General features: G+C 41.7%; 2 protein-coding genes across 2 annotated transcripts; one reads left to right on the forward strand and one right to left on the reverse strand.

Moving 5' to 3' along the window:
- Window positions 1–8,615: 8,615 nt before the first annotated feature.
- Window positions 8,616–11,245, forward strand: LOC100881574 (uncharacterized). Its single transcript, XM_076532648.1, has 2 exons — window positions 8,616–9,039; window positions 9,512–11,245. Exons 1-2 carry the CDS (start codon window positions 9,022–9,024, stop codon window positions 10,046–10,048), a joined length of 555 nt encoding a protein of 184 aa, XP_076388763.1. The 5' UTR covers window positions 8,616–9,021; the 3' UTR covers window positions 10,049–11,245.
- Window positions 11,246–15,522: 4,277 nt separating this feature from the next.
- Window positions 15,523–16,307, reverse strand: LOC100881465 (immediate early response 3-interacting protein 1). Its single transcript, XM_003704155.3, has 3 exons — window positions 15,962–16,307; window positions 15,755–15,856; window positions 15,523–15,682 (listed from the first exon to the last, which is right to left on the reverse strand). Exons 1-3 carry the CDS (start codon window positions 16,050–16,052, stop codon window positions 15,627–15,629), a joined length of 249 nt encoding a protein of 82 aa, XP_003704203.1. The 5' UTR covers window positions 16,053–16,307; the 3' UTR covers window positions 15,523–15,626.
- Between the last annotated feature and the right edge of the window lie 455 nt (window positions 16,308–16,762).

Here is a 16,762-nt window from a genome sequence, read left to right on the forward strand (position 1 = left end):
GGTAGTACTGTGAATTTATGTAACCCCTGCTTCTGATGGGCAGCGATAATTGTGGAGGATCAATGAAAAGGGAAATAATACCTTGGAAGCAGAAGAATAAATATCTTTAAATCTATCGCTTCAGCTCTTTTACGAAGTTACTAGCTCAAACACGATTATCAACTTAATTGAGAAATATAATTAAAAATTTATCGCGTATTACATGATATTCTTTATCTACCTGTTATTTTGCACGGTGTAGACAAATAAACGAGTCAGATAACCGACGATAGCAACAACCATGAAAAATCGCCTCTGATATCTTGCAGTCGCGTAACCGTGAAAACTAACCGGAAGTAATTACCAAGCGATAAATCATGCACATAACGCGTTTACGTTAGACGTAATAAACCCAGTCTGCACACGTCGCATTTCGCGCTGCATCGCTGCTCAACAACGGTACGCGGTTAATGAATATTAACAAGCATTTTGTTGGACGTTAACACTGAATGGAACACGTACTCGTTCACAAACGAGATGTCCTTCCACGAACACCTTGTGAACTCTGTTTACGTATAAATTCGTTCAAAACAACCCATTTATTTATTTTCCAATTATTGCCTTAATGGGTTATGGTGGGAATTAAGCATGAAAATTAAGCGTGGTCTATTAAACTCCTACACTCAATTTGACTATTATGTTCTCAGGGAAATATTAGAAAATTGCTTTAGGTTTCCTCCTACGTCTTTTTAAATTTTTGAAGTAAAATTTTCCATGACCAGCACGTACTCGGCACGTGATTACCCAGGTAATGTTTAAATCTTCGGTAAAGTTTCTGACTGTTAAACTTCCAGCTTTCTATCTGCCAAAATCAGCAAAGTAATTAATCTAGGATGATGACAAATGTTCCTAAGCTCACCGAGTCAAACTAGAAGATTTAGCATTAACGGTAGAGCTATTGGAGACTCGAGCAGTTACAGTCGTCCTTTCCCCTTCCTGGATATCCCAATTATCTCGGATTGATTAACTAACGGATTCTGCGAATCCGTTTCCGTGAACCAGACAATTTTCGATAGTTCGCACGGAACTCCAGGGTCGAGGCTGTGTTCTCAGAGCATCTATCGTTCTTTACAGGAAGAAGGAAGTGCGCGAATCGATCTTGGAATAAACGAGCCCGAGTAACGGTGCCTGGATGAGCGTGCCGGTGAAACTCGACCGTAGTTTAAGCGACCTCTGCAAAGGTCGCTTAGCGTTGCTTCTTCGAAGAAAGCGATTCGATGGAGAACGAAGCGAAGTCATCCAAGAAATTACATCGGTTCAGGTGAATCATTTTTTCGTAATTATTCGAGATCGCCGGGTCGCATTTCCTCTTCGTTAATGCCGCTCGAAAACAATCGTACCGTTTCCAGCCTACTCATTCTTACTCCTAGCTCATTAATTAGAAATTGCTTACCGAGAAGTTTGGTAATGATCGTCCAGTTGCGTAAGAGGTTTTACGTTAAAAATGAGCGATCTCGGTGAAAATTACACCGGTAGGATCGTGGGCGAAAAGATGGCAGAGGAAACGATTTAACGGACGTTACTCGCCGTGCAAAATAAGTGTTTTGTGGCGGAAAGGAAAGCGGAGAGATTAAAACGGTGCCAAGCTGATTAGAAAGAAGCGAAAGGAGCGGGACGACAAAACTCTCGTAAAATAGACGGTATCGTACTGTGCTTAACACCTCCGACTCGTCGTCGGCACTATAATAGATTGATTAAATTCGCGAAAGAGCGTTAAAACGAATTTCGCGCTGTTCTAATATCTGCGCTGAAATGTCAAGGGTAGTCGGATAAAATTCCTGCATACTTTATTCTTATTTCTCCTCGAGTGAAATTTACAATCTTACCTGCTGAATTTCTGAAAGTGTCTCTTCAAATTTCTACACGATTCAACCTCGTAGTTAATGACATTTTGATTATGGGTCGAAATGACCTAGAATGTCCATTTCCTAAGGGTTAGTCGTTTAATTACCGACAATGAGTAAGGTCTCATTATGAAATGGAAAGTGACTTAGCGGACAGATAATAACGTTATGGCAGAATATATTGCTGATTAATATTATGTTGTCCAATAACTTTTCATTTATTGACTACCAGTTTTCATAATAACAGATAGAAAGTCTTCAAGAATCATAGTGAAAAATGGTACTGTTTTGCGGAGTAACTAACAATTTCAGCTTTATAAAATAAATAGCTCGTTCGTGTTACGTTCATTGGCGCAACCATAGTGCACTTCGAATAAAAATCCTAGTTACGCCAATGGTTACGTTGACTAACCGTTCAATCACCGAGTATAGAGGACTACCAGTTTTCGCAATGAGAAATTCAACGCTTGTACGTGGACATTCTCTAAATTTCTTCTTAATTTCTTCGACTACAATGACATCAATTGCGCGCAGGCTTACGTAACGTGCGAGCATCTGATTTCATTTACCAACAAAACGTGCTGGGTCTACGATGAAGAAAGCGAAATCGTATAATTATTGTAACTTGTCCGGTTGATGATTAAATGAAAGAAAGGACGGAAAAAGGAGGAAGGAACTCTGACGATATTGTATGAACGTTACTAAAACATAGTGTGAAGGGTGTTCAAAAAAATAAACAGTGTTCCATTCCGACCCGTCTTCGTCCGGTATAAACCAACCGGAAGCGTTTCTCCAGTTTTCACATACCACAGTGATAATTACGTACATGGGAAGATGCTCGTGACGCTCTTCTAGGACGTCTGGATATTTTACCGGTCTTCAAGACCGAATATAGCGGTACCGCAAAAAATTAATTTATTTTCTCAAGCCTCGAGCAGTGGCCACGTTAATTACAGACTTAACTACAAACAATGGTTCAGTGACTAAAATTTGACAAATTCACAAGGGAAAAATTTTTACTTATAATTAGGAGAACAGAATAAAATTTAGAAAAATAGAAAAATAGATTATCGTAGTTATAGTAATTAGGTATACTCTTGTCACATTGTTCCGCAAAAATATCTTACGACTTCCTCCTTCGCGTCGGCGAAAATCGATGATGAAAGCGTCAGATACCGAACGAATCAGATTTCTTATTAATCAGAGATGGTGAGACGCGACAAAGGTGCAAAAGTGATCTCATCACGGAGAAATTGGTACATACAAGCAGGGTGGCATTGTTGCGAGAGCAGAACGCGGTTGAAAATTCGCAGCAACGTTAATGAGAGTTTCTTGCTGACGTATCGCGGCTATTACATCGTGTGATGGTTATCAAAATAATAAAGACGAAACGCTGCTTGTCCCTCTTGCAGAAGTGGAAGGCCAACGGCATACATTTCGAAGGCATAAACCTACATATTTTTACGTTGTTTAGACCAAATGTTCTTTCTACCGTTAGCACTCAATTATCATAAAAAGTCTAGTTTGAAGAAAGTAATTAACTCCTCTGGCCATCAATCATCGTGAAAATCACTTTCTGGGGACAAATTTTTAATCCTGAAATTTGAGAAATTTACTAATAGAGCGTTAAGATATCAAAGGAACTTCAGCAACCCCAAGAAAGTACCTCTCTCTATTAACCGATACAACTATTAAAGTTTATAAACTTTCAATGAGATTATCCGGTAGTCTCTAGAGGACTTAACGTCAAATCACACGATTTATATAGCAAGTGCGATGGTGTTTAGCTGTCGACGGGAAGGGAAGCATCCTCTCTTGTGCAACAACTAAACGCAGGCTTGCTCCGTTTCCCGTAAGCAATTTTGCGTAATCGTACTACCTGCTTCAGTTACTTGCACATCACTAACGAGTATACTCTGCTCGCTTACCACGTATGTTTCTCGTGATTATCATAAAATTCTCCAGGAAGACGATTCGTATAAATTTTGATGCAAAACCAAAAGCAATCGATCACGTATCGCACGTGGCTCTCTTGTATCCAGTCATGCAAATGAAAGATTCCTGAGGATTCGTATAAATCTTTCAGACATTTAGAAATGTGTTCATGAATTTGATAGGCAATCGCAGTAAATTTGTGAAACGTCTACAGAAACGCCTACTGCAGTTCCATAGCTCACGAAGAGGAATACTATTGCATGGTGTATGGCAAACATTTACGTCGCTCCAACATTCTCATGAGTATGTTAATGTCTTAGGTGGACACTCGTGTTACACGCTATTGTTTACATGGCTTAATGACTTCGACCGGAGACGCGAACTGCTTAATCAACTCTAATGATTCGGTGATCGACGATCATCGAACTCTCTCCTTGAATGGAATTAGAGATGCTGCTTCCGTCGTGATGTACCCGATTTTTTCTCGACCACCTTACGAAAATATTTCTCCCTTCACCTTTCACTTCGAACTCCAGCCTTTCACCTCATGGGATCACATGCAATTTCATTACGGCGTTAGTTTTTATCGGATTCGGAGTACATCTCGCAGGATGGTCTCTGTTACGCGCCACGCCGAGGCGATTGGGAGCAAAATGATTCCGAGAGTTCGATCTCATGAAAATGTATGTCGACAGCATTCTTGTACGTAACGTGGCCATAAAAAGGTTGGAATTACATAATTGAAAAAGTTTACCAATTTTTAGCGTCGATAAATGGATAGTCAAACAGCGGATACTTTCTTTTTTTCCATGGGCAATCAGAATTTTGAATACGGGTAGCAGAAAAGCATCGCGAAAGTTTGAAACGTAATCGAGCTATATTTACTTTACGTAGGATTCATAATTGCTAATAAAAACAACTGTGCAGAAATGTTTAATTACTCGAGAGCCGGCATTCTGTGCCCGAGATGAAAGTTAGATGGCGAAGCTGACTAAAGTACATAAAATACATAAAAGATAAGAGTCCTTTTTCAGATAAAGAACGTTTCCCGTGGTTAGCTAAATCGGTTGAAATCGAAGCGAGTGGTCGAGATGCAGCAAAAAACGGCACGAACTAAACAACATCGAAGAGGAAGAAGACCATTCGAGAGAAGCTCTAGCGGCCGAGCGAAAGTCAAGCCCCAGGCCCATGGATCCCCTTCTTTCCTTACGACCCTGCAACATTAGTATCCGAGAAACTCGGATACGAGCGAGTACTTACACATCGAGAGGTGCCTTCAGGGCCCAGGAATATTACGCGAGTCATCGGGATCGAGAGGCCTCGATCAATCGCGCCTGTTATTGAGGAAATCAAAATTTTTCACCGAACATCCCCCGACGATCTGGCGATAGGAATTTCAATATAATCGACTAACGAGGAAAAATATCTTGCAGGAAACTTTTAGAAGTTTTTATGGTATATTAACTATCGGTTGACAGGTTTTATTGCGCTAGACAGACATTAACATACACATGGTGTTCATAATGTGACTTTTTTACGACCTCTTCCAAACTTTCGTTATAATTACTTCTCCCACATGGTTGTATGTAATCTTGTTGAGTTTAATTTTTTATTTTTAAGTATTAGATTATTCAATATCACGCAATGTTGTACTGACGTAAATGTAAACGGAGATGAAACTTACACGGCTGTAATAAAAGAGATCATAAGTTACAGAATTACGAAATCTTTACTTTAAGCATTGGCAAAATTACAACCCATAAAAGAGTAATGGAAACATCAGCCACGAATGTTTTTCCTTCGCAAGACTTACATACAATACAACAACTTGAACCAGTGATCGTCTAAAATGTTTTACCTCGATTTAAAGAGTAATGTTAAGACGAGAAGCAAGATGTATCAACCTCGCTCCACCTTCGCATTTGCTTTCTCTCATTCGATTCGTTTCAATATAAGTACAGAGATAAATTGTTGGACGACAAACGGTGGCACGATGCGCCATACGTTACGGAACCCTGCCATTATCATTAATCGTTCGAAAGGTATAACGTCTGATCCCTCGACATCGATATTTCAATATTCCAAACGTACATGGTTTCGTCAGAACAAAATAACGCACAAGAAACATCTCGGAATATTTGATCGAAAGTGAAGTAAAAAATTTCACTTTCACTCGAGATGAGTCTAGGAAGAATAGACCTTAACAAAAAATAGCCAGTTATCTTTCTAAATAAAATACAACCCCGGATTTCCTTTAATAAAGTTTAACCATTGGCGTAATTAGGGTTTATGAGAAGGCCTGGTCTTACATCCATGCGTTACGTTACCATGTGTTCGATTACCATATATTAGATTGCCTCGTGTTGGATTACTGATTGTTAGTGCAATCACATATTAGAGCTCCACACTCTATCATCGCGTATTCTATCACCACGCATTAGATCTCTATTGCTACGTTAACATTGCTACGCGTTGTATCGCCACGCGTTGTATAACCACGCATTAAACAGCAACGCGTCGTAGAACCGTATGTTAAATCACCACGCCTTATATTTCCTTCAGAAGGGACCAAACCCTAACTATTTATCTAGTTACGCCAATGGTAATAACTCAGACATTTCATAACACTGTAACTTTTACACAAACGAACGACTTCTAATTATCTAGAAACATAAGATATCGATCGTGAAGACAGTATAGGTAACACAAAACGTACGATTTCCTGTTTCCTTCATCGATAATCAGAACCAGAAGCCTTTCCGCTTTTCCAGCAACAAACAAACGACACCACGGTACTCGTGCTCGATGTGAACGCAAGAAAATGCTTCGCAGCGACGACTGACCGACGTTGACACGCGAGCGGAGAACGCGGGAATCCGACCGGAAACGGGGCGAACAGAAGAAAGGATAGGAGTCCGAGGATGACAGGAACAGTAGATCGGAGCGTATCGAGAAGTGGGTCGAGAGTTCACCAGACGGCTAATTAAATTCTAGATGGAAGAAAGCGTTTTCCCTCTCGTTTCGTGCTGCCGTCATCGTTCGATGGACCGGGATGGACAGCGTCCGATATCTCTTCTACTTTTTTGTGCTTGTACGTATGTATGAGCAGGATGAACACTGCTAACGTCGAAGATGGTTCATAGCGATGGCATCAAACTCAGTAGTTATTAATCTCAATCAATTGCAATACCTAAGCTTCTCTTCGTTTCCTTTTTTATACGTAGATGTTCATGACTTTTAATAGGAAGGTCTCATACAAGTTGCTACAAGATGGTTTCATAAGTCTATACAAGTTTCATTTTTATTCCATCAGTATTTAATTTGAAAGTACTGCTCTTATTTCTTGAAATACCTACTCAGAGACCTTGGATTACCTTTGATACCATTCCACTTTTTTTTAAGTACTTATCGTCAACTTATCAACTGAACTTACTTGCGAACTACTCGAAGCCATCACTAACGATTACGCTTGGAGACTGTAAGGAAGCTCTCCCGCAAGGATGATACAACGACTTTTCTTCCTGATACTCTCTACCCTCTGAAGAGCAGGGATCAACTCTACCGGGTGGTTCAACGACATTTTTCGCGCTAGTTAATTAACGGTTTTTATTTATAAAGGCAGTTGCTTAACGACGCGTTACGTAAAATGGGTACAAAGAAGCGCGCACTAAAACTTCGATGTTACTTCTGTTAATGAACAGGTGTTTGATAACTTGGCCCGATTAGATCGCTGGAATTCAATTGTGCAAAACATATAATCAAACATTCGCTCCTATTTCAGTAGTTGACATTCTCTCTTCTCTTCCGTAAAATTTTAACTGCAACGAAACTTACAATGCTGTAATACCGATACTCTGCAATTTACTGTAAACTGGGATTAAATTGTATTAAGATAGAGAAGATTATGTACCTTCTCAAAACTTTGGCTTCACTGATTTTAAAATAATTGTAGCAGTGCTGCAACTTTATTATTATAGCCATTATAACTTTGCTCTTCCAGCTTGGTATTTGATTGTCTTGTTTCGTAAACATTGTACTTTATTTCTTCCAGACTGATTGAACTTTGTTATGCTCTCCTTTTTGCTAGTAGCTAATTATTAATAAGTTAGGATATAGATCTTGAAAGTATTCCTACTTTCTGCGTTGTAAAAACTGACCAGGATGAAGAACATCATACGGAAATTGATTATTCGATCAAAACGTGCAAATAATCTTATCAAGATGAATTCGTGAACAGGAGAAATTTTATCCCGTAAAAACCAGCCAAAAACCAGCTGCCTCTTTGTGTTCATCTTAATTCATGGTACGATAAGTGCATGACGAAGTAGGTTGATTGCTTGGAACGTCGCTTGAAATAAAAAAGAGGATCCTTCTCGTGGTTTACTTGTAATGTTAGGTATACGGTTCTACGTGCCTCGCAAGGACTCGCGAGCAGAATGTTAATGATAGAAATTTTAACAAGATTCGGAGGAGTACTTGATAAGCAACGTACAAGTCGATAGATATCGAGACAAAGTTGCGACTCGCAAAGCGTAATTGCGACTTACGACAGAACCTCGTGTCGTCTAGGACGCGGTGCTTCTACGCGAACAAACTTTTCGCAAGAAATTTGCATATTTTCTATTCGATCGACGAAACTTCTAATCGTTTCCTGCTATACAAACAAACGCATCAAGGTAAACCGGTAAAGTCTTCTAAATTTGTCGAACCTTTTACGTCCGTTGCGTCACGTTGACAGAAGAAAACTTGGAACAAGATCGAAATCGACCAAAAAATTCGACTCGTGAAATCGTGAAATAGCTGCAGGCACGAAGAGCGATCGAGCATACAGAAGTCTAGGTCTAGGACGCAGCTTGATATCCGTTGGCCTACCTGCTGCTCGAGAGGGACGTTTCACAACTGCTCATCGGCCAAATTCGGGTAATCGTCAGGGCAGAAGGTCGAGGATCGTCGAAGACGAGGATGAAACTGATGTAACGTACGACGGAGGAACGAAGACGCGAACACAATTGAAAGGATAGAAGAGAGGAGGAGAAAGAGGAGGAGAAGGAGAATCGTCTCACAGCTGAATTACTCTCACTCGAGAGGTCCCCGTCTCTTCTTCGTGGGGGCCTCAAGTATCCCCCTGCTTCTCGTGGGGTATAAAGGACCCTGGTCTACCTTGCACAGAGTCACAGAACTCAGCGGCATCGCAGAAGCCGACATGAATCCTCTGCTCGTGGTAAGCACGCTGTTTTCTCTTAAAAATTGCTTTGATCGAAAGAGAGAGAGATCGATACGTGAACAAGTGTAGCCATTTTCGAAGTGAGATCTACGGGATGTTCCAAGTGACCGGTGTCCTCGATTTCGTTCAACACGTGTCTCTATCAATTTTTTATCCTACTATTGGGATTACCGTCATCCGTTTATTCAATTATTTAGTTCCATCGAGTAATTCGAGGTTTCGCGTTGACCACAACCAGCACGGTCACTTTCCCCGCCGATCGTGACTTCTCTTTAGTTTCGACCACGCATCGATGGTCGTGACCATTTCGAATCTTCTTTTTTTCCTGTTCATTGGGTCAGCTTATCCGAATCGATCCCTTCGGGCAATACTTTCTATCAGGAATCGTCCGCTTTTGATCGTATCCGCTAATAATTTTATTCGAGTCGACGAGAAACTAACCGAACTGAATGTTTTATTGAAATTTCAGTGTTTGATAGTCGGCCTGGCAGGGTCCGCCCTGGCCGATGCACCAATTTCTTCCGGATACAACTACGCCAGGCCAAGCGGAGGAGGCAGCAGTTATTCCTTCGGCGGAGGAGGTGGTGGTGGTTACTCAGGAGGTGGAGGTGGAGGTGGATACACCGCCGTGTCCACTGGTTACCAAACTAGCGAGGGTGCCTCCGTCGACGGAGCTCTTCTCGAACAAATCCGTCAGATCCTGCTGAAGGAAGAACTTCAGGCCCAACAGACCGGTGGATTCGGAGGTGGTGGTTACGCCCCTAGTTCGAGCTACGGTGCCCCATCCAGCCAATACGGTGTACCAAGCTCCAGCTATGGTGTACCGAGTTACCAGACCCGCGTGGTAGGCATCGATCTCGAAGGAATCAGGCAAGCCATCCAAGTCGCACAGTTCAACCAAGTGAGCCAGGGGCCTGGTGGCTACCCAAGTTCATCCTACGGGGCACCAAGTTCATCCTACGGGGCACCGAGCAGACCCAGCAGTAGCTACGGTGCGCCGTTCTAAACGGTCATCGAACTTCAACGGATTGGATGATGGGAGAGCGAGAGAGGGAGAGAAAGAGAGAGAGCGAGTGAGGACACCGGTCGACCAAAACGATGATCTTTCGAGCTGAAATTTTTAACGAACAAATCGTGATTGCGCTTGACCCGGGGAAACCGGGATGAATAACAGGAGATCAAAGAACTAGCTTCGAGCTTTTGAAATCTGGTTCTTCCAAGTGACATACATTCTCCTCCGAGTCGCTCGGAAGGTCGTCGTACCAAAGGCAGATCGTTAAGATGGATCGACGCGAAACTTCCCCACACCCCCTAAACGAGATTCTTCGCAACGAACGTTCGAAGAAAAGTCCCTTTCCAACGAAGGTCATCAGGACGAGTCAAGATTCTCGAGGACACAAGAGAGTAGATCAAGGATGTACGCGCGGTAAACATCGGATAAGGATTCCAAGGCTCCTGTTTCGTTGAAATCAAATCGTCGTCGTTTCAACGAGCCACGATCCTCCAAGGAATCAACGATGCGTACGTACCAGAGGTAACCAGCTCCCAGCCGCTGTCTCGTTGGAGAATAAAGGTCGTCGCTTCAACGGGTCAGGGCTCCGGAGTGAACTTGAAGAACGTCCCAACAGCGATCGGGTCAGCTTAACGATCTGAGCGTCGACGAGGTGTCGCATTCTATCGTACCAAAATCATTTCGTCGCCGCGGTCGGATCCGTGATGGATCCACAACAAGTGATAATAATTAAACAGAGCCAAGAAACTAGCTGCGCAAAAGATGGATCTCAAAGAGATTCGACGATACTATTCACAAGACTCCGAGAACGAAAGCCGTGGAGTCGAAGCCGTAGTCGAAGCCGTGATCGGCGCGAGAACGCGCCTTGTAAATACAATTAACACACGCTTTCCACAGCGTCCGCTGCGTCGTTCGATCGTACGAGGAGGAACTGACGCGTACACGAAAAACGAACAATATCGATCTGGCCAACAAACAAGAGGAGCAACCAAACAACCGACATCGAACAGGACAGAGAACTATTGCCGAACGAAGCGGGCGCTGACGCGAACCACATACGTACACAACAAGAATACACTCTATTTTTTTATATGTTCTAAACGCTACTCCTTAACCACGCATACTTTTTTATACCTGTATAAAGGCTTTTTTTGTAGAAAAAAATAAAAAAAAACGTCGCCACCGTTGAAATCACAGATGCACGATCAATATAACTTCGGAAAACGTGTTCCTCGACCCAAAACCGTCGAGATACGAGCGTTTTCTTCTTCCTCCTTAATTTCTCTTTTCCTAATCGATCTTTCACCTTGCCGTTACGTCGTCTCCGTGATCGATCCAAGGGTTCAAAGTGCCGTGACCCCCTGAGTGCTTGTCCAACGCTAGTGTTCTTCGTTTTTTCAACTTCCTCCTTCAGAGACGAGCAATTTTTTGTTCTTTCCGACCATCAGACGCCTTTCTCCTTTCACTGCGCGCGGATCCCCCAGGGCTACGAGCTTCTCCAGCTGGACATGACGCAAATTCTCACGAGCAACGGATGCTCGCGAAGCGGACCACCGGTCAGAGATTCGAAAGTGGTTTTCAGCTGCTCGCTGGTACACGAAATCTGCTCGGACGCGTTTCTTTTCTGTCCGTACACGCTCTCGGGTGCGATACGTCGTCGAGGCATTCGCGAAATTTGCAAGATCGCTCGGTTAGGAAGCGTCGACCGAGTTGGCGGAAGCGCAGATAAGTTTCGATCGTAAATTTGAACTCCAGTAATGGAAACGTTTAGTCGTTGAATAACGAGCAGCGATACGACGAGTCAAATAGGTTTGTGTACGCGCAGATTTCGTTGTTTATGCAATCCGTCTGGCGCGGACGTAAAACGCCGCGATTTTTATTAGCGCACGCGATACGAGACGCTTCTTTATTAGGAAAATGTTTAAACGTCGCTTTATGGGATCGTGTCGTAACCCGCTCGAACCGATTACGCGCAGTAAACGATGCGCTTTGAAATTGATAGAAGTCGGCACGTACAGAAAGAAAGAGAATCCTGCTACGCTTCGGGTGACTTCGATTAAGGGCCTACTACTGTTTCCAGCGAGTAATTAAAAATTGAGTAATGAGTTTCTGGATTAAGTAATCAGCTAACACAATGCGAGGTTGGCGCAATTAAGACGCATCATGATAGAGAATAAATCGCGGCCATGCTAGACCTAAATTAAATCATTATTCTGGATGTTTCTCCGCGCCTTAGACGTCGCGTTTAATCGGCCTGCGATTGCACAATTTAATTTGTAACACGTATAGCGCAAGAAGTAAATGTACGCTAAATGACCGACTATAAAAACGAGCTTTACCTTCGCTTACAGGTATCGAGCATTTTCCTGGAAGCATTAAAAGATGGTAATTCGATAGAATCGCTTTTAAATTTAAAAGATGTTCGATTCGAAAGTCGCTCTTCTTTAAGAATCTTACACGTAGTAGTCTATTTTTGGAAACTTTATTTCATTTGAGCAATACTGTTTTCTACTTAATTTGGAATGTATAGACATCACTCACTCGATCGCGTCAATAAATCATGCGTTTCTAGGACTGTAGTTGCGTCACGAGTACGGCTAGAAAATACAGAGGTAGGTCAGTTTTACAGTAAAGTTTAATCCATCGTGGACATTGCGTGAAAACAAAGATGAATCGTTTAGAGGATGTTCCGTGCCACATGTCGGAAAACATTAAAAAACGTCCACGTTATGCGCCACTGAACCACCATCTTTCTTCTTCCTCCGTTTCCGCGTTTCCTGATGTTCCTACGATTTTAAAACCGCAACGAAACGATTCGCTGTGCGCAAAGGAGAATAAAAATCGACCAACTGCGTTGGATTCGCGGGCAACAGTTGTCGTAGGCAGACTCTATTGTCACTCTGCATTCGAGTAGAATAATTGAAATCGAGAAAGCGTTATTTCTTCGAACAGCCGAGAAAATCGGAATATCAACGATTCGACCATTCTAAAAGACTTACGTATGTACGACGTCCAGCGGGGAAAGTGCGCGACTCTTCGCCAACAGGGATGGCGGGGTCGAGAAAGGGGAAAGGAGAGAAGAAGAGGAACTGTGAGACTCACCGTGGAATTTTGTAAGAGCCGTACATAATCCATAAACCTGCCTGCCAGGCCAGAAGCCGTGCGAAAGAGGGAAAACGAACCACGCACATGGGATCCGTGCTCCAGTTTCAAGGAACACGAAATCCTGCTGAACGGGATACTTCGGTTTATTCCATCTCTCGTTTTGACACAAATATTTAACAGGATAACAAAAGAAATTTTATACAAAAATTCATAATTTATAGTGAACTCGTTTAACTATCGGATTAGTCATCGGTGTCGGAGCTTAAACTTATCAAACGAAAATGACAAGTATACGGTGTGAAGTATATTTGACAAAATTTTCTGATAGTACATGATCAAACATAGAACTGTGCTATCATTTTCAAAACATGTATGTACAGACAAAACTTGGCAAATATTGTTCCATGATCAACGAATGGAAATTTCATCTCTCGTGATAAACGTGGAGAGCTGTCTTTATTAATTGATAGAATTTTTTGAAGTAAATATATTATAAAAGAGGACCGACTGAATCACGCTGAAAGTTGGCCGGCAAAGGGACGTTTGTCGACTGGTCTCCCTTTCCAAAATTTATAACCGACTTTTTCTTCGAGCCAAGCGGCAATCGAGGGACCAATCAGCGGCGAAGAAGTCGCGCAGCGTGTGAAAGGAGAGAAAAACGCGGGCACAGTGACGCACAGTGTGTGATCCGCTCGACCAATTATGGGAAGAGAGGATTTGTCGAGCAACCGGCTCGTAAAACGAGCTCGTTCACAATGGTCCTCCTTCGTTGTTTTACTTTCGCTGATCCCGTCGTTTTCCTCGCGAACACAAGCGTTTTTGACGGGAACCGAGTCTGCTCTTGCCTCACGTGGTCGGACGCGTTTTTAACGAACCGCTTGGTCCGTCTTCTTCATAATTATGGGACCGTCTAACAATTACTCTCTACCAATTATATCGATGTCTTCCGCCAGAAAGTAATTACGCCGTGATGGTGTAATCGACCGGTAAATTTCACGGTACCCTTCCATGAATTTTCGCGTAGAGAAGTAACAGGGAAATTTCACGGATATCTTTCTCTCAAATTACTATCTTTAACGAGCCTAATGATATCTGGCACAACGTACACGCGCCTGAAGTTATTTAACAGACACGATAGATCGAGGCGTTACGTAACTCGCAGCCGACGAAAAATCGCGACAGCGTCGGTCATTCGCGAGAAAAATGAGAAAAGAAGAGAGGACGATGGACTCTCGGTAAAATCTTATGTAACCCGATGAGTACTACGCGAAGGAGTCCGAGGAATGCAGGTCGTAGCCGGCGAACGGGCGGCTAAAAGACAAAATAAAAATAAACCTGTAATTTTAAGAGATCGTGCCCAGAAATTGTGTAAATCGAACAGGGGATTGCACAAGAGATTCCGTGCCTCTGATATATTACGATGAATGAGATCAGCAGACTGCAGGGCACCGTTATGACATTTTGTGGCTTTTCTTGGTGACGGTCGTTTCGTATTTTCTGCTTCCCTAGAAGAACGTGAATTATCAAAACCGGTAACGCACAAGGTGCGTCACGTATTGCCTATGTATTCAAAAATAAAAAATACTTTCTCGAGTAGAAAATATTGTTATCTAAATCTTGATTAAAGTATCTATGATTGCACAACGATGTACACTCGAATGATAAAAATTATATTAAAAACAAATAAGAGATTATGAAAAGCAAAGAATTGCTCTCGATGAATGAGAATTGATTTGCCACGGTAAAAATTAGCGTAACACTTCTCCATTGATGTACGCATTTCCACCCCGAGAAAGCGGAAAAGGGGAGAAAGTTGCGGGAAAATCGTTCGAAGCTAAAACGTTTTGTCAGACTATACCTTCGGCATCATTCAAGATAATTTACAGTGCGTTATTCAATTTACGATTTAAATGACTCGAGACAAAGTGCGTTCGAAACTTTGACGAAAAGGAAACTCCTATACCGGAAGTCTTACGTTTGGGTAAAGATTTCTCTGTGCTCGGTTTGTGAAAATCAAGGAAATATTGAAACTTATGCAACTTAATTTAAATCATGATAAATTTGATTTCATGACAGTAATTAATTGAACGGAAATTGATTATTGTAGCAAGGAAGTAGGCGTGGCTGCTTTTTGTAGGAGGTGAAACAGGATCGGCGGATTGTTCGGAAAAATGCTTGGAAAAAATCGGAAGCAAGCTTTCCCTAAACGAATGCGTGAATATTTCAAAATCGTAAAAATGTCTAACTTATTCGTTCGTTAAAATCATTACCAGCTTAAGTTTGCAGTACAAAAATATAAAAGATGCTTCTTGTAAAGTGGCTTCTGCTATGATAAAGGGAACACTTTGTTTTTAATACAAACATAAAAAATAAGGAATTTAATTGTTTCACTTATGTACATCACTGAATGTTTAAGCTTCTCACAGCACAATTGTCCTTTTTATTTACACCTTCAATTGTTCTTTGTTCAACCAAGCACCAGTTTCACGATTATCGTTATAATGTTAAAGAATATCAACGGAACTGTAACAAACAATATGTTGTTATTCTCAGAACTTACAGAGTACATATCAAATAAATTATTTACTCAATTACCTCGAACCACTGTCCTTATAGACGTGATCAAATGCAACAGTTTTGATTTTGCCGTGGGGGGTTCACCGAAGCCCTGAACATTTTGCCACGATGCCCAACCGACTGAGAACATAACCAACAAATTTAATGTCACTCTGTTTATCATAATATATTCAAAATAAACTGCTAAAAAGTAATAGAGAAATTTATAAGTAGAAAGTGGCATACCTCCAGCAAGAAACCTTTCTTCGTTTAAGATGCAAATGGCGTTTAAACACAACAAAGTTGCTTCAAAAAGTGTCCACAAAGTGAACGCCATGTTATCGATGGAATGATACAAACGTCATCGTCGAAGACAGCGCCACGACAACGGGGAATACCCTAAACATTTTGCGCGATTCATCGCTTTGGCCGCTATCGATCGAGATTCGATCGCCATCTTTCGTAACCCGCCTGAACTACAGATCAATCGAGCCGCTTTTGCCGGCAAATTCAAATTAAAATCTGTGGCTCTTCCATTTAAATCAGATTTTAACTAAATTTAATTCGCTGTATGTGTCCTCCATGTGCTTTAAATTATTTCTAAGAAATATTTAACATAAAGTATGCAATGTTAAAGAGAGGAATAAATTAGATTTGTATCGTTTTATTCATATTGTTGAAACTATAATGTTTCTAAAACTCGTGGACTTACAGCCTTGAAACAATACTTGAAGAAATCATTCAACTTTACAATGGATCTAAGTTAATACAACGAATTGTTAGGAACATTATTCTATTTATAATGATTGACTGACAAGGTACACCTTCTTGGCACTTGCGCCTTTGGAACGAGGACTCTCTGAACCTATCTAACATACTTCTAGATAATTCGATGCTCTCCTCTCAATTGAGTTACACGTTAATGGTTCACGACTTAGTTATGGAGGACATACGACAGTTTAGTTATAGAAGAGTACAGTTCATTTTGCGTTACCCCCGATCGTTCATGACCTCTATCATCATTTCATCACGCAGCGTTCGTGAGCA

Source organism: Megachile rotundata, chromosome 6, assembly GCF_050947335.1.
Source record: "Megachile rotundata isolate GNS110a chromosome 6, iyMegRotu1, whole genome shotgun sequence".
In the NCBI taxonomy this organism is placed as follows: domain Eukaryota; kingdom Metazoa; phylum Arthropoda; class Insecta; order Hymenoptera; family Megachilidae; genus Megachile; species Megachile rotundata.